Raw genomic sequence first — 25,352 nt, forward strand, 5'->3', positions numbered from 1 at the left:
TATACTTTTTACCTCAAAAATAAGGTGACTAGTGTACGTCCATAAGAACCACCGACCAACGCAAGCGCGCACGCACACACGCGCGCACACTGACCCTGTTGTGCTGTTGTGCTGCCGTGGCTGCTCTCTGTTGAACCAACAGATGTGGGCGGGGTTTTCCATATAATTCAGCCAATCACGATCACCCACGACCGGTCGGTTGCGTATGCTGGTCTACAGTGGCTGGGAAAAAGAGAAGAAATGTAGCCATCCGCCAACACATGGGATTGTAGCGAAATAAGGGGAGAACTGGTTGAAACAGTGACAGCTGAAGTCTGCGGGACGTGTCCAGAGAGAGAGAACTTTAACCATGGTTTCCATCGACCATGTGGCTCACAAAATACTGACGTACTTCCCATATGTTCTTGTTTTGATTGATATTAGGTTTCAAGGTAAGACGTTTGCTAGGTGTACTTTACATTTATAGCTGGTGAATGCTACCACTAACTTGAACTCGGGTTAAAGTTCAGACAACTTTATTACATGGGTAATGTCACTGACAGCATTAGCTTGTGAAATCGCTAATATTATTAGCTGACGTTAAGCTAGCTAGTCACTGGGTCAATTTTATTACTTAAAGCTAGCTGGTTTGAGCCTAAAGAATAAAAGATGATAGATAAAACTGCTTCTTTGATTATGCTTGCTCGTGAACGTCTTCAAGCTTGTAAGAAACCCAGGTACTTGTGAAAGTCTTTACCAATTACTGTGGGGAAAGCTGTTGCCGTTGCTCTTGTTATTGATGTGATTTACATTTTTGGGCGGGTCATATACAGGAATATTTAAATAAAATCTGATTATTGCATTACTTGAATGAGTAAAAATATGCTCAGTGTTGTTTTGTTGCACTATGATTTGTTCTATTTGTTTTTTAAGGAGGGAAATGTGGCAAGGATGGGAGTGTGGACAATCACATGGAGATGGGGAAGAAACTTCTTGCTGCTGGCCAGCTAGCTGATGCCCTCTCTCATTTCCATGCAGCTGTGGGTGAGTGTCAGAGACATGCTAACGACACCAAAAAAATGCCTTGGATTTTCCCAAAAGGTTTCTTCTAAAGTGACAGTTTCATTGGCATTTTACAGATATAGATCCCCAAAACTACATGGCATACTACAGAAGAGCTACAGTGTTTTTAGCAATGGGGAAGTCAAAATCAGCATTGCCTGATTTAAGCAGAGTCATTGAACTCAAACCGGACTTCACATCTGTAAGTTGTTGTCTTTACTGTTTGTCTAATGTGTATTTCTTCAGAAATGTTTTTTAACAGATGTAAATTTAAAATGTACATTTGACAGAAAATAGAATTTCAAAGCAATACTTCGTGTCATACTGCAGACTAACCTTTAAGGCAGAACTCTGTGATAAATCTATGCAAATAATTAGATAAAGCATGCAAACATCTGGCAACATTATCTTTTTATTTCGGCTGCGGGCCCAGGCGTGCTGGGAAATCAGTCGGTTCTGGAAGCTGTGTTGATAACTCTTTATTTTACATGCGAAACAAATTCTTGATGTGTCTCACTCAACAGGCACGGCTTCAGAGAGGAAATCTTCTTCTGAAGCAGGGAAAGCTGGATGAAGCGGAGAGTGACTTCAAGAAGGTGGTAAGTAAAGCAATACCCCCTTTTAAAGCAAAACTATGCTGGGGCAGACACTTGTGAGAGAAACAACAGTTCACCAGGAGGTGTCAGTGTTGATCTATGGCCGTAGTAACGTTGCAGTAGTCTTTTTTTTTTTTTTTTTTTTTTCTTCTTCAGAATGATAAATATAAGTACAAAGACGTGTATTCATGGTTGTCTATACAGTGTCCTCCTTGTGGTGGATTTCAAGATAACAGATTAAAAAGCACTGTGAAGGGTGTGTTTGAAGAGATAAATGCCACTGAATGAAACTTAATTTTCCTTTACAGAACATAGAACATGAGCTAGTATTGTAGTAGTAGTATTATAGTATTGTATAACACTTATAACACTACAGTGTGAGATTTTTGGATAATGACAGGGTAAGTGCACTTTACAAAACACATGGTTCTTCGCAGTGAAACACCAGGGAAGTTGAAAGCCTTAAAAGAACAGGAAAGGGGGGTCATGTATATTTGAGTTTACTTACTAGATGTAAATAATGGGGAACGCTCATTTGAGCAATCTCGCACCATTTTAGAGGCTTGAATTTGTAAATGCATGTCCAATTAGAATCACATACTGCCACCTAAAATCATACAGTAAATGGCCTTGCCATGTCTGTGAATAAGTCTTAGGTTCCAATCGGGCTGTACAATATGAAGAATAATAGGATCAGATGGATGATATTAAAACATCCATCTTTTTCACATTACACTCGTTTTATACATGGATATGGTTTGGTTATGAAAAGTCTGACACAGAGCACAGAACTGGTCCCCAACACAGACACAACAAACCTTTTCTACCGGAGTATAGAAAGAGTTTACGAGAAGCAAAAAAGAGCCCCCAGGTGCTCAAAACAAACCTTACACTTAAAGGTTAGAACAGGCTTTTCCCTGCAGTGTGCCATGTAATAAAGACAAGTCAAAGTCACAACACTCGACTGCAGGTACACGACACCCAGCTATAAACACTTCACACAAGTCGAGTTGCCTGAGATTCACAGAATTTACAGAAAATGCACTATTTTGCGATTATATATCATTATCGGGATGAGAAATGTCTTCGGATAAGAGATTTTGGTCATATCGCACAGCCCTAAGTTCCAGGGACTTGGATGAACAGTTCACATGGTGTCACTTTGACCTTAAAGTATGCAGGTCATAGGCTCGTTTTTGGTCACCTGTCCACACTTCCCTGAAACCACCACCAGCAAGCTCTGAACTTCAAGTTGAAGCTTAATGATTAGTCCCATAATCATTCTTATGTTCTTATGTATGCTACACTGAATGATCACAGCCTTGGAATACTTTTAATAGTCTATTTCTGGAATTGCCTAAAGTATGGAAAAGTATTTAATTTTAAGCTGAGATTCATCCTCCATCAAGAGTGCAAAGAGTTCTTTTGCCTCCAGGGGGAAAGATTACATCTGAGCTTCTGCAGTCTATTTTTTTTATTTTTTGTGGACTTCGTTTTGCTGGTATACTGTTGAGGGAACGGGCCAGAGGTGCAGGCTGTTCTGCTGCTTCAGCAGTCCACAACATTGGCCTGGTGTAATGCGTCACATTTATGCTCTTCCCTTAGCTGAGCTAGCAGGAACCATTTAAAGAGTAGATAGGTCTATTTGTAAGAGTTGTGCCATTAGCTGAGATGGCTCTTGTGAGTATGATGACCTCTGCAACGAGATTCATTATAACGTTATCTGTGCAGGGACTGGCAAGCACTGCAGTGATAAGTAATATTTTCGGGAGGCAGAAGATGGCACAGAAATCTCAAATTGGAATACATCTATGAGAGATGGAATCACATTTTCTTTAGCTACATTAGTACTTAGCGTAATGCCTTGAAATCTTCTAGCTGAAGTCCAACCCCAGCGACAAAGAAGAGAAGGAGGCCCAGAGCCAGCTGACAAAATCAGATGAAATTCAGCGCCTGGTGGCTCAGTCACGCCAGAGCTTCGACGACAAGGATTATGTGACAGCTGCTGCACAGCTTGACACCGTCATCGAGGTGAGAGACATTCCTTGCCAGTATTGACTGATTTTCCCACAAGCATAGGATTTTCTGCATTATCATCGATACAGAGAGTACAGAGCATTTGCGTATCACCTGAAGTCTGTAAGCGTTATTGTCCGACTGTTGCAGACGTGCATTTGGGATGTGACCTCTCGTGAGATGCGAGCAGAGTGTTTCATTCAGATGGGAGAGATGGGGAAAGCTATCAGCGACCTTAAAGCTGCATCCAAGTTAAAGAATGACAATACCCAGGCTTTCTACAAGCTGAGCACCATCTACTATAATCTTGGAGACCATGAGATGTCCCTCAGGTAAGGACTCGCAGACTGTTTGCTTTCAAGAAGCTCCCTGCTGCTGTTTACACTGTGGCAATGCCACAATAAGGCAGCATGTCACTATGGTTGATACTCTACTAATCACAAAGCTTTTATTCTAAATTAAAAAAAAAATAGCAGGAACATTTCTGATAATGATTTAATCTTAGTTATTTTTTCTTAAAAAATATATTGGATTTACACTTCATCAGAGTGCAGTATAGTGGGTAGCTCATTCATAGACTGTGCCTCATAAGAATAAAAAAAAAAAAAAAAAAAAAAAGGTAAACAGGATTTTAAATTTTGCTATTATCTTAAAAGGGTTGTCTTTTTGTACAGCCATGCACTTTTGCCCACTCTCTGGAAGTCTAATTTTAACCACTTTCAGTAATATGCATGAGTGAAGTGTGCTAGATTTCCTCCTCTGTGTCAGAAAAGGCAACACTTTAGCTTGAATGTAAGTTTTGAGGAGGAAATGGAGTCAAGAGGCCAAAATAGCTGAGTAGTACTGCAACGGTTCATGTGGCCCAAAAAAACCCCCCCAGAACTTGTGCTTATTTAAGGTGCTGTGAGTGGGCGCACAGTGAAGGCTCTAATGTTTAAGTCGACTGTCTGCGGAAGTTTGCATTCAGTGGTAAAATTGCAAAACAAGAAATGAACCAAACATAGTGGTACAGAGAGCAGCGTATGGCTTCACAAAGGCATAGCCTTCATGGATTTCAAAACACAACTGAAATTAATATTGGAAATTTTTGTGTAGATGCTATTTTATAAAATATAAAAGTATCTTTCTATTCTGATGAATGTCATGACGAATGCATTTCCACCCTCAACATTACAAATGCGTGTATGATGATGATGTGGACTGCTGTTTCAGTGACTGGCCTTCTCATTGCTATTATTATTATCATCATTAGAAAGACTGTAGCCATAAATGACATAAGTAAGTTACTAACAGTGTAGGGACAAATGCGCTATTAAGTAACGCGTTACAGTTACTACGTTATTTTTGTGTGGTAACGAGCACAGTAACTAGTTATTATGCGAAAGCCAGGAACACGTTAGTCGTTACTGGGATTTAGATAGGGTCGTCATTGGTTACTTCGTGTGGTGGCTATCACGGAGCTTCCGCAGATTCAGTAACATTAGCAAGTGGTGGAGGACAGCAGGTGGATGAGGGAAAGGGGAGGCAAAAGGAGAGACCCGAAGTGGCCGCCAGTCCGAGTGTCAGGTGAACTGAACTTCAGGTAAGAAGTTATGACCTGCAGTCTATCTGGGTCAGATATAAACCATGTTTAGGTGGAGTTTATTTTCGTTATGCTGACTTTTCCGTACTGCGTACTAGCTAGCATGACGGAGTTTCTATACAGCTGGGTGGGTGCTATGATGTTACTGAAGTTGAACTTTATTTTGTTCATAAGGTTAATTATTAGAGTTGCCAACCGTCCCCTAAAAAAAACGGAATCGTCTCGTATTCAGAGAAAATATTACGCGTTTCGTATTGAGGTGAAAAGGAACACAGTTTGTCCCGGACTTATGCTACAATGAAAAAGACACAAAGCTGGATTTATTCTGTGTCTTTGCTGCACAGCTGCCTCTTCTCTCATTCTCCCCCCTCCCTCAGCTGATCTGCTTTTCTCTCGTTTGTTTATCGCCCACTTCACGCCAGAAAGAGGAAACCGCCGGATGTCGCGCTAAACAACAGCAGCACGTTTAAGCTTGATCCGCTGTTGTTAGAATTTATTTAAAATTAATTTCTAGTATCAGCTGATGTTTGCTGGAGCCACAGCTGTAAAGCAACACATTAAAAAGAGAATTCTGAGTAAAACCAAAGTTACTTTCCCTAGTAACTAGTTACTTTGAAAGTAACGAGTAACTTGAAGTAACTGAGTTACTTTTGATAGAAGTAACTAAGTTACTAATTTAAAGTAACTTGCCCAACACTGGTTACTAATGATCATGCATTTGTACATTAGGGTTTATTTACTGTAAATCTGGTGTGTTATTGTCATTCTGTTCATGTCGTCACCATTGAAAGTTAGCCTTTTCAGCCTCACCTTTCCTCTGTCCTATGATCTCCAGTGAGGTGCGTGAGTGCTTGAAGTTGGATCCTGATCACAAGCAGTGTTACAGCCATTACAAGCAAGTGAAGAAGCTCAACAAACAGATCCAAGCTGCTGAGGAATACATCCAAGAACAAAGGTGTGTTTGTATGTTCATGAAAACATTTTTATGAGCACGAGTTTAAATTGAATCCTCAGGAATAATGTCGTTTTGGTCCACCTTTAGAGTGCTGGTTTAAGTGGTAAGAGTAAAGTGGTACGGCTAACAGCATATCAGTGAGTGTCCTCACAAAGATAGAAATGTGTCAGGAAAGTCTTCATCTCTGTAAATATAAAATAATATCCCATCTGAATACCGGGGATTGCATCAGCTGTACAATGACGGCTCTCTTATCCTCAGGCTCCCCCACTTCTCTGGTTTTACAAAGAGGCGTGCAAATCCCATCTTAACGTGAATGGATGTCACATCATGTTTGACATATATAAGGTTTCATATTTACAAGACTTAAAAGAGAAATTAACGATGGTGTGGTGTTTGTGGGTGCAGTGATCCATGTTGCAATCCCCTGTTTTGCCAGCGTCACATAATCGCCTCCCGCTTCCTTTAGGTATGAAGACGCAGTGAGCAAGTACGAGGCGGTGATAACCACCGAGCCCAATGTGCAACATTTCTTGCTTCTTGCCAAGGAGCGAATCTGCCATGCGCTAACACAGGTAAGCCCCTTTACTGCTGCAAAAGGATGTGTTAGGCCGCTGTGCTTCTATTAAAGGATCTATCCAAGCTTCGTTTTTTCTTTGTTATGACCAGGCCCAGCAGGCTAGCAGAGCAATCTCAGTCTGTAGTGAAGTCCTAAAGTCCAATCCTGCGAATGTTAATGTGCTGAAGGACAGAGCTGAGGCCTATCTCCAAGATGAACAGTATGAGGAAGGTAAGCCCGACATATGTAGCTGCATCAAGGTCCTTCAAGATCGAGGGTGGGTAACATTTTGTCTGCTGGCTGGACTGACTTGGGAACAATAAGCAAACAGGAACACATCAGCTGAATAGAATCCCTGCATCAGTGAATAAAAACAAAATGGTACAAATATATATGCACTTTATAAAGTCATAGATTATAATTGTTACTCACTTGCACTTCACCAAATGAAGAAATTCTAGATTAATATTTACCATTTATATTCATATGTAACGTTTCCCATGCATTGACGTCACAATAGTTGGCTATAGTTTTAGACTTTCATTTTCCAAAGTCTGATACAAAAAGAAATTGATTTATTAGTGGCCAGTTCCCTTGCTCTTGTTTTGAAAGTTCAGTTCCTGCTAACCGGATAGCATAAGGAGGTCTCACCACTCAGCAAGCACCTTGGTAATGCTTGTGCACGGTTACTCGCACACTTGAGCCACATTCTCTTTATCTCAGAAATCGGAGGTCATCGGAAAAAGAAGTGTTTTGTCGGATACCTGAAAAGTTGAACACAATGCTTGTTTATTGGTGCTTAAAAACGCTGCAGTGTTATTAGCTCTCTCTATGGATTGTTTAGAGAGTCATAAATGCACAACAGCAGCAGCGTAGATTACAAGTAGCCGTTTAGTGCTGCTGATGTCTTTGTAGCACTAGTTGCCTTGTGGGTTCTCCTCAGTAAGCAGAGAGAGGAGAAACTTGAATTGCTCACATACACACAGTTCGTTATTGTAATTAGTACAGGGGGGGAAAAATGCTTGCTTTGCTGAGTTGCCCTACTTCAGAGCGCCGTCTGCCTCTCGTACTCGGCCACTGTGCAGCCGCTTGCTGTGCTCCACGGCGCACACTCTCCTCTGACCCCACTCCTCCTATACAGGGAGAGAGGTTAATTAGCAGATGCATGCAGGTGTACCACTCTCTCCCAGCTGGCACTGCTCCCTAAACACTTCTTCCTACAGCTGATCCAGCAAAACAAACCCCACCGCCACAGTCTTGCATTGCAAAGTCAGGGTCTGTGTTGCTGATCCAACTTTCCTAATGGGAAATCCAACTTTAGGAGGCATTCCAGCTAAAGGTTTCCCACTCAAAATGGAGCGTGGCATTATTTTGAAGCTTGTGTGCAGATGGCCTGTTTGTCTTCAGTTCAGTTTGGGTGTTTGTTTTATGTCTGTCCTGCTTTTGAGCGCACTCAGCAATGTTTGGATGGAATTTCTTTACATTTGGCAAAAACAATCACTCAAAGATTAAGTCATCAGAATCTAGAGGTTAAAGGTCAGGGATACTATGACTTCACAAAATGCCTTTTTTGGCAATGCCTCACACAGACTATCATAAGACTGTCACGTTAATCTACAAGAATAACATGGTGAACTGTAAACTGGACAGAAGTCAGCTTCACTGAGTCTCGACAGACATGTGTGCAAACTGCAACTTTACATCTGCAAAGTGGTAATTACAGATCAGCTTCACAAAAGCTGTTACACTTCCAATCTTGGAGCCTGCAGCGCTGTAGATGCTGAAATTCAATTGAAGTTTTTGTGATGAGAACACAACGATTAGTCTTACTGACTTTATTGGGTGCAACCTGAAACTCAAATGCCCTTCAGCATAGCAGCTCTGCCTCATAATGAAGCTTATAATGACCAACTGAACTACATGTTTGCTGCTGAGTCTGAAGTTATTTGTTTTATACCTTAGAAATTTTTTCTCACTTTAAATTTAAGAACTGAGCAGGAAAAATGTTTGAAAAGCACATTAATGTATTTCAGATGAACTTGTGCAAAATGCAACCTCAATAATAAATGGTAAGTTAAATTAACGCCTTTATGACTGCAAATTTTAAAGTGGGTGAGGTCTGGACTTTGAATGGGCCATATTTCTATAGTGGTTTGGTTCTTTTCTAGTTGTGAACTTTAACATTTAACATGCTAACTGAGGCCTGCATAGTCTGAGATGGCGCTCTTGGGGTGTTTTGCAGTATTTTTGAGTGTTGCACAGTCTGACCTTGAGGTGAATTGGCTGGGATGTTCACTCGTAGGAAGATTGGCAGCTGTCTCGAATGTTTTCCGCTTGTGAATAATCTTTCTCACTGCAGAATAGGGCTGCCACGATTTGTCGACTAGTCACGATTACGTCGACTATCAAAATCGTCGACGACTGATTTAATAGTCGACGCGTCGTTTGAAGCTTTGTAAGATCACAAAAGACGCAGGAATAAGTGGCAGGATTTAAGAGTGTAATACCGGACTGAAACAGAAGATGGCAGCATTGCATGTACAAGGATGTCAGCTACCGTTAAACCCCGAAGAAGAAGAAGAAGCAGCTGTGTCCCAGAATTCATAGCGCGGCCCAGCGCAGTTTCCAACAATGGCGGCAGCTAGTTAGTTTTAATGTTACTCTTATTATTCTTTCTGGGTCACAAAATAAACGTTTAACATATTTTCAGGCGAGAATGTAGCTGTGTAAACCTCAAATATCTGCTCAGTTTATCAGGACACCACATATTTTCAAAAGCGCTCCGACGTTTTCGGAGACATCTGTTACCCACTAGCTCGTTAGCGAGCCGGGCGCTAGGCTCACTAGCACCGTGAGAACACCGGACTCCCCGCAAATCGTTTTCAAACCCACCGCCGTCTTTCGCTACTCAGGTTAAATATATATATATGAGTCACTTAGATAACTTAAAATGTTACTGTTTGGCTTTTTTTTAGTATTTTATTTGTTCCTGAGTAAATCAGTTTGTCTGAGACTAAAGTTATAGTTTTTACACAGCTGAATAAACGTCAAGCAGACATCTGATCATCAGAAGTGTGAGATGCTCCAGAATATACTCCAGTGTCCTGTTATATTTTAGATAGCAAGGAGTTTATTAAACTTCACCGAAACAATCTGCAAATTTCATTAAAATTTAATAAACTATCATCTTTTCTTTATTTTTAGTTAGCACAGACCTTAAACACTTAAAGCTGTAAGCTAATGATAGTTATATAAGAGCAGATGCTGCTGGTGCAATAAGCTGTAGTTTTACGTCCAACGGATGATGATCTGATTAGTCGACTAATCGCAAAAATAACCGGTGACTAGTCGACTATCAAAATAATCGTTTGTGGCAGCCCTACTGCAGAATGGTGCACTTACCATTACCCTCCTCAGATTGATGGGCAACAACGGTTGCTTGTCTAAGATCACTGATGATTTCTTCCCTCCTTGGCATTGTGTTGGCGCACACACCAGAATGCTCCAGACCGGGAGACCTGGGCGATCGTGGCTCAAAGAGTTGGCAGTTTGTCTTGTAATCGGAAGGTTGCCGGTTCGAGCCCCAGCTCGGACAGTCTCGGTCGTTGTGTCCGTGGGCAAGACACTTCACCTACCGCCTACTGGTGATGGCCAGAGGGGCCGATGGCGCGATATGGCAGCCTCGCTTCTGTCAGTCTGCCCCAGGGCAGCTGTGGCTACAACTGTAGCTGCCTCCACCAGTGTGTGAGAGTGAATGAATAGTGGAATTGTACAGCGCTTTGAGGGCCCCGAAAAGCACTATATAAATGCAATCCATTATTATTATTACTGCCAACACTCCTTCTTTTATGGAGGCGTTCACATTTGTTGCGGATCAGTTAATCGCGTGCATTTGATTATCAGCTCCTGACTGCTGTTTAACCTGTGAGTTTGTCTGAAAGCAGCACAGGTGTGCTTTTTGCACTTGACTGTAATTACCCAAACTCTTGTGCACTACCTGTAACTGTTGTCATGCTAGGAGCCCAACACAAGGGGTCCTTGTAACACAACACAGTATGCAGAGTGAAACAAAGTTAGGCGTCAGTGAAACCTCTTTTAAGCAGCTTCCTTCAGATCTCATAACTGTACATAGAAACGTATGTAGAGTACATCCTGCAAATTAATTTTTGCATGTAAACCAAAAATATTGTTTTTCAGACAGAAGAGAGATTCTAACATCTAATTACCTTCTGCCTCATTCAATACAATCTGTCTGTTAATTACCAAATGCCTTCTATTTTTGAATTTAGATAAGCACAGTGCAGGTTACATGTGTGGCTAAATATAAGAATCTTCATTTTGAATTTGGTTGAAGCATACAGCTAACAGATCTCAAGCCAGAGAAGACAAACGTCACCAACCCTGAGAGCACTTTATTACATACAGCATGATTAGAATTAAATGTGGAGCCGAGTGTTGGAGGTAAATATAACCTGCGAGATGTAGACCTGCCCAGCACTGCTGGCAGAGCAAGTGTGCAAAATTACTTGTTTTTCAAACATGAAGCTTCAATGGCAGTGGCAGAAAGTGCACGCACACACACACACACACACACACTCAGCTCTTACTATCCTTAACGCTTTACTGACAGAAGGTGGGATTAGGCTGAAACAACGGTCTCCCCATCTCTTGTCAAATTGCAGAAATGATGGCAGATGGTGAAATCTGCAGGAATAGTCTCCCACTAATCATTTTACCTGTCACCTGATGTTCAGCTACTGCTGTGCAACAGACCAGTGCATATTTTTATCAAAATTCCTGCCTACAGTATGTGTATCTGTCAATTAAATTTAAAATGTAATGAAAACCATCACACCCATCTCAACATGTTTTTATACAGACGGATATTGTAATAGCCAAACCTTTGGTGCTGTAGGACTCGAGCTGGGTAGTGTTAGCTTGAAGGTATATTAAATAATGACAAACAGTGTAACCAGTGACTATATTCAGCAGCACAAATGTACAGACACATTTTGAATGTTTGGACAATCATTAGGGGACTTAAAGCAATACTTGAAGCAGATGATATAATTTTGAAACATATTGGCTTTATGAGTACACGATTAGTTGAGACAATGCAAATTTCTTGGTCTCTGCAGCATTTGAAGATCAAATGATTCATGTACTGGGCTGTGGTGCAGCCCCTCTGTTTAAATTCTATGAGATTGGATATTTTAGCTCCTCTCCATTTAAGGTAATTTTTTTTTTTTTCTAAATCTGATTGGCTTACCTTTACAAACAGAAGGTTTGAACAGCAGGTGGGTGAAACTGCTCACAGCTAGAGCCCTGTGTCTGAGCTCCTGTGTGCTTCTGTGTTCATTGTGGCAAGTGATAAAAATACCAAATTGGCACAGACAGTTGAAGAAACATCAGGAGCACTTTGCTGTTGGAGAGCAAAATGTTGCAACTCTCGCTTTAGTAGATTTTTAGTGATGGAGAACGATGCATTTGCAAAATCGCTGGGTAAATTGTGTTTCTACTCTGCAGTATTAAATATTAGTTGTATCTCAGCTTTAAACTCAGATGTCAGAAACAAAGGTCAACATATGCATAAAGAAAATGTTAGCTACAAAAAAAATAAAGATAAATTAAACCTCTGTGCTTAAATTAGACTGTATAACCGGCAACACCCATATTGATATTATTATTGAAGGCTTGCATCTACTAAGCCTTTATTTCAACTCTTACAATAAAACACACCCATGTATCCATCCAATTAAACCCACAGTAACTGCTGCCATCAGTCCAGGCAGGTCAGCCTGACAGTAATAATATTCTTCTCAAAGATCCCAGCATCACCCCAGCAGGTGATGCTGGCTGGACTAAGTCTGTGTGTGTTGTAATCACCATGGCATAAACACATCAGCAGGTAGTGACGCCAGACCTTGTGTGGGATTTTTACGGGTGTTAATTCACCACAGAGGGTAAACAAGCCTCAAAGCAACCAAACGTGTGCACACAAACAGCCTTAATATGAAAGTTTATTCAAGGACACTAGTGACGTAATATCACAAAGTGGATATTTGTGGATCCCGTGCTTCACTACTGATAACAATCATTTGTTACGTTTCTTTAAGCGTCTGCTGTGAATTTAAGCTATTTTAATTTAATTGCCACTACCATGGTTCTTCGGTTTCAGATACACGGCAACCATTGCTCTGACAGCTGGATAGTTTCTGAAATTTTAATTGCCATACCTTGTGTAGGTATTTTTATTTATTTAAAAATGTGTCTGTACTAAAGGAATCAATTCTCCAGCAAGTAAGGTGTGTTTAAATCGGCGCAGGTGATGCCGCTCTTCACCGTTCAGAGAGTAATGCTTTTTCTCTGAGAAGTCTATTCTCATTTGTAGAGGTCGATACTGATTTTTACAGAAATTTGTGACAATATAGCATCGACAGCTTGAGCAGGAGACATCATAGATTCGAAGCAGTTTCAGTTTTAGCTATATAGTGGTAAAGTACAACAACAGTCAGCTCAATGCACTTTACATTGTAAGGTAAAACCCGACAATAATAAAGAGAAAACCCCAGCAATCAAACAACACCCTATGAGCACCCACTTGGCGACAGCAGGAAGAAGAAAAAAAAAAAGTAATGTAAAGTAATGTACAAAATTTTCTTATATTAAGAAACCCCCAAAATCGGGCTCAGGGAGGGAACGCTGTCTGCCACGACTGGCTGGGGGTGATGAGAAGAAGACAGGATAAAAGACATGGACGATTAAATGGAGAGTGGTGTATAAACACCATATAGTGAGTGAAGAAGAAAAACTCACTGCATCATGGGAAGCCCCCAGAATCCAAATGATCCAAAATCATCTGCATATTAACCCATATTTAGCCACAAAGTTTCTTGTATTTGAATGAATGAACTCTTACATAAGGGCAGGGGAGGAGCAGGAAGCTGGATATACTGTAGATTGGTGTTAGAGCAGTTACATCAAAGATGTGTTTTTTCAGTTAAGGTATTGTTTACATCACATTATTAGTTTTCAGTGAATAAATAATACTAATTTCATTGTACTCCTTTTTTTGTCCTCTTCAGCTGTTAAAGATTACGAGACTGCTGCAAAACACAGCGAGGGGGACCGTCACATCAAAGAAGGTCTGGAAAGAGCACAGCGGCTACTCAAACAGTCTCAGAAGAGGGATTATTATAAGATCCTTGGAGTGAAGAGGTGGGAATCGGTCAATGGATTTGGGAATTTTTGCAGATCAAGTTCAGCAAGAAAATGTAACACATTATTGCCAATCAGTTGGTGGAGAATTTAAACTTAAAAAGTAGTTTTCTTATGAAAGACCGCTGGTTTGCTTTTAGGTTGCTTTTTTATCAGGCCAAAACATCACTGCTCTTGAATATTTCATCATTGATGCCTTTTGAACATTTTTGAGTTTAAAAGGTCTACTGATAATCTGAGATGGAATACAAATTTACAGCCACGGAGGCATTTGTATTACACTGGGGCTAGAAAACTAACTCTGACACTTGGATGAGTATTTTTAGGTCTGGCTTAGGTCAAAATGAGAAAAGAAAAGCTGTTCTTATCTTTGACAAATGTGCTGATAATGCTGTCGCCGTGGTCACAGAACTGCCCAGAAAAAGGAGATTATCAGAGCCTACAGGAAACTGGCACAACAGTGGCACCCGGACAACTTCCAGGATCCGGAGGAAAAGAAGAAGGCAGAGAAGAAGTTCATAGACATCGCTCAGGCTAAGGAGGTTCTCACTGATCCAGGTTGTTTGTGTGTGTGTGTGTGTGTGTGTGTGTGTGTGTGTGTGTGTGTGTGTGTGTGTGTGTGTGTGTGTAAAGTTGTTAATGCAAGCCTAAATCACTTCAAGAGTTGCTGTACCATTTACCATTACCCTTTAGATTGTTCTCTACAGCTCTAACACTAATGGTTTTAGAAAAAGAGACACTGATTTCTAATTCATGTGAGTGACAAGAATCTTCACGTTTTCCTAGAGATGAGAACCAAGTTTGACCACGGAGAAGACCCCATGGATCCAGAGAGCCAGCAGGGGCACCATCATCATCACTTCCACGGCTTTCAGGGTTTCAATCCGTTTGGCTCCGGGCCCTTTAACTTCAAATTCAACTTCAACTGAGGCGGCTTACTCTTCAGCACAGCTGGAGTGAATATTTGTACTTTCCTCCCTATTTAAAAGGGAGATCACTGGCATAAAAAGACTGTTCACAAGTATCATAAAAATGTGGAGCATAAGGTGACTTGATTCAGTGAGTCCAATTAATTAAAAATGCATCTTTGCTGTGGGAATCAAAACTTTGGGGGAAAAGGTCTCCTACTCTGCTAACAAATATCAGACTTGAAGCGGCTTTTATCTATCAGATCTTACTCTTGTATCCTCTCCACAAATTGTACAATCACTTCACATCCATTCGTAGGAATGTATTTGTACAGAGGTACAGTATTATTTTTGTATGAATGGAGGGTTTTTTGAACTGTAAATAAAGAGCTATTTATGTACATTAAATTGAATCGAGAGCATTTTTTAACCGACATCGACAGAGACTAAAGGGTAATAATTGTGACTCCTTAAATTCACGCTGAAAGTGTATATATTGAAGAACAGACCAAGAAAATCTCCTCAAATACATCTTTTGGACCATGAATCATTAACTGACCTCAGTGGTGAGCACAACTCGCAAACAATTTTTGCAATGACATTTTGTAGCAAAGGTTTATTCTTGATCCACCAAACAGTAATATAAACAGTTCAGTTTGACACAGCACAGTGAAAGATGGGTGCCCTGAGAGCAGCCTTCCTGCGCCCGTTTTCTTTAATGTTCACTTTTAAGACATAAATCTGCCGTTTGCTTCAGTCCAGCAGCAACACTGATCTTGGGACAGTTGATTCCTGAGACAAAACTGGTTCATTGTGGAATTGAAACAAAAAACCAAGAAAAACTGTAGAAGTACAGTGAAGTTGAAGACTCATAACATGTAAACATCTTGTAATAACTTAAAATCCCCTACCATCCATTAACCGTGACCTTAAGTGTGCAAATGAGGAGTTTTTCATCCGTAATATTAAAGTCTCGCCTGAGGGATGTACCACAAAGCAAGATGAATGGGCTAAAAGAATGATGGCACTAAAGACGGGAGATTTCAATGTCACCAAGGTGGCTCTCTACTTACAATGAACTCCTTACCTGCTCACAGTTTTGACAGTTCTGAATGACGGGCTGCTGTAAAGAGTGCCATGTTTTTACAAGTTTTTAAAGAATGACATAGACGCTCCGCTGTGGGATTACTGTGTTATATATAAACCCACAGAGATGCACATTAATACAGTAGCAGTAAACCGGCAGAATCCACATACAGTCAACTGATGATGCGCAAAATGCATAAATATCCTTACGATTGGTTCTGATTTGCTGCAAAGTCAGTTTTATACTGTTGGTATTGCAGTTATTTGATTATTGGTTGACTATTTATCACAGCGAAAGCTCAGTCAATAACAGTAATGTAGGTTTTAACAAAAAGTCAAAATGATAATCACCTCCATTCCACAGTGGTGGTAGCCATGTAGTTACTTCAGTGGGTACTTAAGTAGTACTTGAATATGTGTATATGATATATAAATCAGAAAAATCAAACAGAAATAAAGACATCTTTTAAAACTGGTGTATAAAAAAAAGTTTCCAGGCTTTTGAGTCAATATTACAAATGTAACCTATTTTCAATTTAATAACTATTTTACTGGCTGAGGAAGTATTTATTTACCTTTACTGAAGAGTAGCAGTGCTCTGCTTTCAAAATCATGAAAGAACACGACTACCAGAAATTTACCAGAAATAAATTGCATACTGATTATGCAGGATGGCCCTTTTCAGAATTCTATACATCCTATTAACTGATTAATGTTTACATCAGTTTAATGGTGCAGCTGGAGATAAAGATTACTGTAATGACTTTATTTAATTGCAGGCTACCTTAATTCATTCAATAAAAGATAATTTATTGATTTATTTGCAAATTAATGTGTACTCAAGCTTGAAAATGCAGAGAAGAGCATTTGCAGTAGAAGTAAAAAGCAGCCTTTGGAGAACACCCCGATCTTGGCTGAAGTGAGTTGGTCCATTTTCTTAAGTGTGGGCCCAGGCCTGAAGCCTAAGTTAAAGGGCCTGGGCTAACAAATAACATTTACAACCACTGTTATCACACTCTGATTATATCTGATTCAGGCTTTAGCTTTTATGGTGAGCTAATGCAAAGAAAAAGCCTTGCGATGTTAAACTTGCTTCACAGTACACCCCTCCTGGCTGCTGAACTAAAGTCATATGTTACACCACACCTTTTTTTTTTTCCTGCCTGGCTCTCAGTTGTCTCACAGCGTGTGCACGGGACACGAAGACGGCAGCAGTTGTACTGCTCTGCTTTTACATTTATTTTTAAGCTAAATGTTTTTCTTCACCTCTCCAGGTCGAATGCGGGCTTTTACTCAAACACTGAGATATAACTTAAGAAACAAGTTAATACTTTACCATCTAACAAGGCAATACTTTTTCATCACATGGTTAAAAAAGAATTTTTGGAGTCGAGAGAAAACATCAAAAGAACAATTAGTGATTTTAAACAACTTTTTAGAGTTTCTTTTTTTGACGTTACACGTTTCCTTAAATCATAGAAAAGAAAAAAAACAATGGTTTGCACCATAGAGGTGAATGCATGGCTACACCTGAGGGGACAGAACTGATGACAGAGTTACATGTGCTTGGGACAAAGACTACACCTTCACCCACCTACGATCCATGGCGCAGTCTTTGAAATACAAGAGCAGCATAGTTTGTATACTGATATTCGATGTTTGCTACGGTTCAAAAATGTATTTTATCCCCCAAAATAATGTAAAAATAACGCCAATAGCTGAAGATACACCCCCTGTCTTTGGACAAGCAGCTGACCAAGATAAAATTTGTAATTTAAAGCCTGGGCAGATAACTTTTCTGGTATCCAGAAAATCCTTTCAGTGTGTTGTCATTTCTGTGGTCTGAGAGGGAACTGGACTGGAAAATCTAGGCAGGGACAAAAGCCTATGGCCAATTACAGGTCTTTTTGGGCCAGGTAATAAAAGTAATATAATATAATGAAGGATAATTCTTCCTTCAGAACATGCTGTACATCATTGGGTGGCAAAAATAGGAGAGGGGACTGCTGCAGGAGAAACGTTGTTTCCTAAATGTCTGCCGAGGGGAGCTTTACATTTCAGGTGTGTAGATTCAAAGACGTTTAACACTTTTTTATGTAACAACTTGAAAAGCAATTTTTAAAAACTTTCATTTGACAATTCAGTCCTAATGTTTTCATAATTATAAATTAAGAAGATGTAAAAGTAGCTTTTAAAATTTTCAAAGAAAGGTTAAATTAGATTTGTAGAAATGTGCCTTTGCTAATTGAATTCTTTGCTCACATTATCAGTGCAATAAATGCCCACTGTTTGTCCTTCAACACATACCTAATAAAGCCCCTTACTGGCCTCACGCTTTTACTCTCTGTTTTAGCTTCATTTTTCAGGAACCACTTACTTAACAAGATGTGTCTGTAGTGCTCAGCACACCACGAGTTCACAGCTGGCAGTTAACAATTACACCACGTGTTGATTCTCTAAGATGTACTGAGTGCAGAAGCAGGTATGGCGTCTGAAAATATCACATCCTCCTCCAGCTGGAGATGTAACACTCCATGGCTATGTTTAGATGGAACTGTCTGTCTTCAAGCTTCACAGGTGGCCTGTGTGCAAAAGGTGCCTGCCTCCTTCCTCTTCAGCGTGGTGCTGGCAGACACTAAAGTTCATCACGGTGGTTGTCTGCTGTGCAGAGTGTGGAGGGGAGAAAGTTGGAAAGAAATGCAGAGAATGATCACAGTGGTAAGAGAAGGGGTAAGAATAACCATGCAGAAGAACAGAAAGACTTTGTAGCCCTATAAATATATCATTAGTAACCTTTTTTATGTTGTGAGGCAGCAGGAATCTGTTTTTGTGTTGTTGTGTCTTCCTGTTCCTGGACCCGTCTCAGCAGCTCTTTGATCTCCCTGTCATATTCAACCCACTCGGGCACAATCCTCGCTGCAGCCACCAGCTTGGGTTCCTTAGTCATTGGGTTATTGCACTAAACGAGAAAAGCAGATAAAAACACATCAGTCATGCCGCCAGTGATGCTCTCTCCCAACGAGTCAGATCGTCATTCTCAGCGCTGTCTGTGACAGGCATTTAAACCTAATTTGATTTCCAATTCGGTTAAAAGGACATTAGGCTATGTCTTGTGTCTGAATTACCAAGTGGTGACCTATACTACAATGAAACAATACTTCCTATTCCAGTCTACTGGACCCTGTCCAGTAATTCTCTAAATTAGTTTAGGACGCTGCAGGATTGCTCCTCGGCTGCTTCCTAAATACCAATGCCTCATGGACAATTGTGGCAGCGAGGATGCTCTTGCATTTTAGAGCTGTAGCAGCTGCAGCACGCTATCACAACAAATAAAGCAGATAATAAGGCGTATAATGTAGCACAGAGATATTTTTCAATTAACCCAAAAAGAACTTAAAGAAGACACTTGTGGATTTTACAATCTCAATAAAAGGAACAATTTCATTTGGAGCTGAATTATTCAGCAAAGACCGTGTGTCCCGCTTAGCCTCCCACATTATTATTTAGTATTACGCAGTCAAATCTAATTGCTGTGCGACTCACCAGGTCTATAGTCTTAGCAGTGGTTTTAGAGGTATCATCACACCATGTCTCACACCACAGCCACTCCTGAGGAAGAGACTTGATGGCTACCTGGTGAATCATGTTGTTAGGAAGGTCCTACAAATATCACAAAACGAATTAAGTCTTGAAAGAGCAAACTCTGCAACACGTAATCCAACAGCACTATGCCTGAGTTATATACCTGGTCCAGGTTAGACAGACTGTTTGGGTCTTGGCTCAAGGCTTGGTACTGGCCTCGTAATCTGTCCCCGGCTGCAATTTTACGGAACTTCTTCAAATCGACTACATATAAGGCGCTGGAAGAAATATGAGCGGAGAGAGAGAGAGGAGACATGGAAAGCAGGTGTTAGAAATCCATTTCCTGAAAGGGGAAATCCCACCGGAATGAAAAAAAAAAAAAGTAAATGAAGATAAATACCCCAGCCGCATTCACATTATTGTACCTGACACACTATATTAATAAACCCAGAGGTGCAGAATATGTAGTTTCACTTAACACTTATTAGATTTAAGTCTCCCAGAGGATATTCAATGCCTCGTGTTTTTCCTGGTCTCACTGATCATCTCTCATCTTTGATGCTTTTGTCCTGCTCTTTGGAGCTTAGCACCATGCTGGTATCCAATCAAGTCGCTGTGGTTTTCTGACTTTTCTTGTTCCGACACTATCAGTCGGTGGTGAAGTGAAACGTTCTGCTCTCTGTTCATCCACTGGCTGCCTCGCTGTCTGATTAGCCATCACACTGACAGAAGGAGAATTCAATACCACAAGCCTAGCAAGGAGCAGAACATTGTATTCATGACAGTGATTTATGATTTTATATGTGCCATGACTGTATACAAAAATAAAGCACTTAACTCTAAGCCCACCTATGTAAACGGCTTCTCACTAGAAGTTAAATGTTCAGTTCTGAGGTGTATGACACCATATTAATCCATTGCATTATTTATTTAGCAAAAACACTAAGCCAATTGTGGAAACAGTGTGCATAGGAATTAACAAAATGCAGTGGAGGAAAAGACATCATCAGTGATCTTAGAGAAGCAATTGTTGCTGTCCATCAATCTGGGAAGGGTTATAAGGCCATTATCAAACAATTTTAAAGTCCATCATTTTACAGTGAGAGACATTCGCAAGTGGCAAACATTCAGGGCAGTTGCTGATTTTCTCAGCAAAATGTAAAACATCAGAGATCAAATGATTAGTAGAAGTTTACCTGATGTGGTACTTCCTGTGTCCCAGATGTGACGCCCAATATCCAGTTTTCCAGAAACGATACCCTTCCATCTCTCTGCGGCTATCACAAAATGGTGTGTAGCCATAAGGAGCACCCTCCAAGTCTAAATCCCTCAACTCTTTCAAATCAGCTCGAACTATCTGCAACACGCAGCAAAGACAGACTTTGGTAAGCAGCCAAAGAACAGATGACACTTCAAAAAGTCTTGCTTTCAGTTGCACACTCCAATATAGCGGTTTCCTACGTCATTTCTGTTTGATCTTTACCTGGTCGGCATCCACAAAGATAATCTTGTCCACAGCTAAAGGGAATAGAACATCCAGGAAGAGGATCTTATATCCCCAGATAATCCTCTGCTTCTCAGTCTGCTGGTGGAGCCAACGGGGCCACTTGTACTGCACTAACTCATACTGAAAGCCGTATGACTCTGCCATGTGAGAGATGGTGTCCTGACCACAGCAAAAATGAAGTCCAGAGGTCAAATTAATGAAATACAAAAGCTGGGTTTGCCTAGCGAAATATTTATGTGATGTAGTAAAGATTTACTTTGAAAGAAGGAGATAGGTAATTCTTGAGAAACCAGAATTTGACAGGTGTTTGTGTATGCCGAAGCACAGACAGCATCATTATTCTGAATTGGAGACAGAATGGGAAAAGGTTAAGTTTGAGGATCAGGGATAAGAGGAACACAATGTGTAGCGCTTGAAAAGGAAGTGCGTGTTTGGAAAGTAAAACTGACCCACCTCAGAAAACGCTCATACAGATGGCCCGAGGCCACAGAAAAAATGTTCAGAACGTCGTCTTTTTTCTTCTCTCCGTCATCCTTCTTTGAGCCACCACCTGTGATGCTGTAAATGAGACCATAATACACGAGTCAGTTGTGTTTGGATTGGATGCGTGTTTTTCATAGAGTGACAATAAATCAAAACTAAGCCAACAGCCACCATGCTTTTGTACTGCCAGAGGTAACAGCAGCTGTAACAGCCATCAGAAAACACTTTCAAACAAACCATGCAACGCGATGCAACACGCCGAGATGATTTATTCAAATAAAATGATAATAATGGGGATGGAAATGCTGTGGAAATCAACACATTTGATATGATTTTCAGCTCCTGCTGGCTCCCAACGAGAGGGCTGAAATAAAGTTTTAGAACAGACCCAGCAAACATTATTCAGCTCTTCATGTTTCCATTCCCACAACATTAACAGAGTCCATGATACAAAGTGAACGATTCATTTGAAAAGCAAATCACTTAAGATTTATGCATAGATGACCTGCTTTAAATGAGAGCATCGTGTCATAGGATTGATGACTTTGGCAGGGATGACACAAATACTTCTGGCACCATTTTTATGATTCAAGCTGTAAAGTGTAAGTGCACTATTACAATTCACTGGTGCAATTTTGACACAGTGTGGCGTTTGAGACACTTCAAAAGAAAATGGGTTGTAATGCAAAAATGAATTATCATACATTATAGTTAATTGTGTTAGGGCTTGGATAAAAATCAAGCCAATCACATCAGTGTCCATTATCTCCTTTAAAAGCAACAGTCTTCTTCATGTGGAAAGTCTGTGGCAGCTTTTCCTGAGGAGAGACTTCCAAAGAAACATGCAGACTTATCTATAGTAGCTCTTTTAATTATTTTTTTGTAAACATGTTTCCATTGCTTCCAGATTTGATTGAAATTATGATCCTCACAGTTTATTTAAACCTTTATGCTGTTGCTTTCGACAGATTCATTTCATAATTAAAACTGGGATGGTTCAGGTGCAATTATATCAGACCCCTTTTTAAAGAATTATCCACATGGCCGTTGCCCTACTACCCTGTGTGGCTGGATGAGGGTACACAGGAAGAATGGCCCTGAAGGAATACCATGATTACAACTGAATGATTTAAATGACTTAAATATTTTTATTTTTTTAAGAAATGGAAATTGAACTGAATCAGCCTAGTATGGGAATGAGTACTCTATTAGTTGCATAGCAGATGAAAAAAAACTGTATTGTTTGTTGGACACAGGTCTCTCTTGTAAATGAGAAACTGAGACTACCTGTATAAATAAAGGTTATATAATTTAATTAATTAAAAAAATAAATCAACAGTGTTTTAGAAAAAAAGACTAGTAGCTTTTCAAACGTGAAGACAGAAGATTGGAGTGATTTTGTAGAGTAATGTGGAACACACGTATGAAGATAATGCCAAGCAAGTCAGCACATTACCTTTCAGACAAATGTTAGCTTTTTAATTAACTTAAATGTAAAAGAACAGATAAAAATCGACGAGCTAAAATATTTATATGCTGAGATAAGGGCACAAATGCAGGAAAAATCCAAAGTAAGGACACTCTCCACACTTGGGAATGCATCAACATACCCTAACCGCTACTAAAGAGCAATGGTTCATGATGCAAGGCACATTTAGCGGACAGAAATCAGGACTTGTGCTGGAGGGTAGATGAGTCTGCAGTCAAACTGTGTCCTTGTCTGTAATAGACTGCTGATGAGGGAAGGAGTGTCTCTCCCACACTCAATCACAACCACAACCTCAGCCCCCAGGCTTCAGGAAGACACCAGTGAGTGAGAGGGAGGTGTGAAGGGAGGGGAGGGAGAATACAGTTTGTCCCTGCATGTCCTCTAAAACCAACTCTTTCAGGCACATCTTACCGATAAGAAAGATATACCCACAAAACACAAACTCAGCGATGGCCCTTTATTTACTTATTTTAAATCTGTAGTTCTGAAAATAATGTGCCTGCAGTCCTCTTCAAGATAAAGTATGACTCTTGATAGTTGAACAGTTGGCTTCTGGGTAGTCACCACACATCGGTGGGATCTGGGGAAGCCGACTGCCTGCCATGACTAAGCCAGGCATTATGAAGGGCCTCCAGCACAACAACAGGGTTCCCAAGATAAGCAGCTTTGGAGGGTCAGGTGAGAACCTGTTTGGCTGACTCACCCAAGATAATCTGGATCTCTGGAAGGGTCCACAGAGCTCTGTATAAATCCTGAGCTGTGGACAACACCAACTGGACAAAGCTCTACTTCTGTTTGCCCTCTGCCTATTTAGATTGAACAGGGTGTTTTGACATTTACCGAGTCATTCATTGCCCCCATTGTAACTACTAATACACCTATATACACGCGCAACACACCATGACAGGTTAAAAATAACATTCAGTTTCTCCATTATGGAGAATCAATACATTTGCCTTACTCAATCTCAGTATATACAGAGCAATATAAGATAACCTAATAACAAGGATTTCAGCAAATAAATACACGGAAAACACTTTCTATTCCGGCTATCTAGAATCAGTTTAGAAAAACAATGACACAAATGTGCTTTTTACAGCACCCTTCACCTAAAACCTGAACATCTCCCTCAGGTAACATCAGCGCTGCTCTCTCTCACACCCCATGTGGTCCACATGCTTGGTATTTCTAAGTGCAGCATAACAAACACTGCTAAGTTCCTCAGGCTGGGTAGAAACAATTACTTAATTTTTTCCATGCTAGAGACAAAGGGCAGAGGCAGCTAAATGACAAACTCAAAACAAAACAAAGAAAATACGCAAAAATGTGTGTGTGTGTGTGTGTGTGTGTGTGTGTTGGGGGGGGGGGGGGGGGGGGGGGCATTTGGAATCAGTCCTGTTGTTGCTCTAAAGCAATGTTAGACTTAGTGATGCTTGCTGACATGAGTGCATCTCACTGTTTCTTTGGGAGATTGGGAAAATACATCGTCTTCAGCTTTTTACAATGACTCTCTTGAACTATTTTAAGGATATAAATGAGGTCATGCTTTAAGGTCACCGTTACCATTAAATCAACTATCTTTTGGTAAAATCACAAACTACAACGTCTTTGATGAAATCTTGGGATTTTAACTTTGTAATATCTGAGCTATCAAATAGCTGTCCTCAGCTGCTTCTTGTTTGTGGGTCTGACTTCAGTAACTGAAAAGCTGTTCCACTGGGCTGAGACAGGTGACTGACCTGGCCATTAAAGAATATCCAATTTCTTTGCCTTAAGAAATTCTTGGGTTGCTTTTGTGGTGATAACAGTCATTACCAATTTATACTACAAAGTAGGGCTGCATGATTAATCGTTAGAAAATCGCGATCTCGATTCATACTTTTGTGCGATCTCATTTCCAAATGACAACGATTTAAAAAAGAAAAAAAAAGACGACGACGACGATTGTACCGCATTTTGATCCGGGACGTAATCTGCATGAAAACAAGCGCTCACTCTTCCTGCTCAACAAATGAAAAGGGCGGAGCCTTATACCACGTGATACAGAAGCTGTGCCATGTGATGCTAAAATTAGCAGGGAAAAAACAACGGAGAGCACGTCAGGGATGACGAGAAAGTGACAGGAGAAAATCCGTCCCGGTCAACCACCCAAACATCAATAACGGGAACCTTATACAGCGCTTCCCTATAGACGTCGAACTCCCGCAGGCACAAAGAAATTACGGAGGCTATCACTTATCACCTGACCAAAGATATGGCTCCCATCAACACTGTGCAAAACGAGGGATTTAGAAAAATGATCAACACCCTAGACAAACACTACACAGTGC

The 25,352-nt window shown here is 40.4% G+C and overlaps 2 protein-coding genes across 7 annotated transcripts in view; one reads left to right on the plus strand and one right to left on the minus strand.

The window, feature by feature from the left end:
* Window positions 1–202: 202 nt before the first annotated feature.
* dnajc3a (DnaJ (Hsp40) homolog, subfamily C, member 3a) lies at window positions 203–15,284 on the plus strand. The gene is made up of 12 exons (XM_085385642.1): window positions 203–431; window positions 913–1,023; window positions 1,119–1,243; window positions 1,566–1,640; window positions 3,516–3,668; window positions 3,804–3,985; window positions 6,071–6,190; window positions 6,660–6,765; window positions 6,860–6,980; window positions 13,835–13,967; window positions 14,377–14,525; window positions 14,754–15,284. The coding sequence occupies exons 1-12, from the start codon at window positions 350–352 to the stop codon at window positions 14,894–14,896; spliced, it is 1,500 nt and encodes a 499-aa protein (XP_085241768.1). The 5' UTR covers window positions 203–349; the 3' UTR covers window positions 14,897–15,284.
* Window positions 15,285–15,476: 192 nt separating this feature from the next.
* The window catches only part of uggt2 (UDP-glucose glycoprotein glucosyltransferase 2), a 44,514-nt gene continuing 34,638 nt past the window's right edge, over window positions 15,477–25,352 (minus strand). For 5 of the 6 annotated variants that reach the window (XM_085385640.1, XM_085385637.1, XM_085385639.1 and 2 more), the window contains 8 exons: window positions 21,504–21,608; window positions 21,307–21,391; window positions 21,027–21,209; window positions 20,740–20,900; window positions 19,707–19,821; window positions 19,505–19,621; window positions 18,755–18,920; window positions 15,477–18,622 (listed from right to left, as the gene is read on the minus strand). In XM_085385640.1, coding sequence (XP_085241766.1) covers window positions 18,597–18,622; window positions 18,755–18,920; window positions 19,505–19,621; window positions 19,707–19,821; window positions 20,740–20,900; window positions 21,027–21,209; window positions 21,307–21,391; window positions 21,504–21,608 — 958 coding nt within the window. In that variant the 3' untranslated portion in view covers window positions 15,477–18,596. The remainder of the gene's footprint in view (window positions 18,623–18,754; window positions 18,921–19,504; window positions 19,622–19,706; window positions 19,822–20,739; window positions 20,901–21,026; window positions 21,210–21,306; window positions 21,392–21,503; window positions 21,609–25,352) is intronic. The other variant, XM_085385638.1, reaches the window with a different exon arrangement.

This window comes from Rhamphochromis longiceps, linkage group LG16 (genome assembly GCF_057381845.1).
Source record: "Rhamphochromis longiceps isolate RC_006_pf linkage group LG16, R_longiceps_female_GT1.1, whole genome shotgun sequence".
In the NCBI taxonomy this organism is placed as follows: Eukaryota; Metazoa; Chordata; class Actinopteri; order Cichliformes; family Cichlidae; genus Rhamphochromis; species Rhamphochromis longiceps.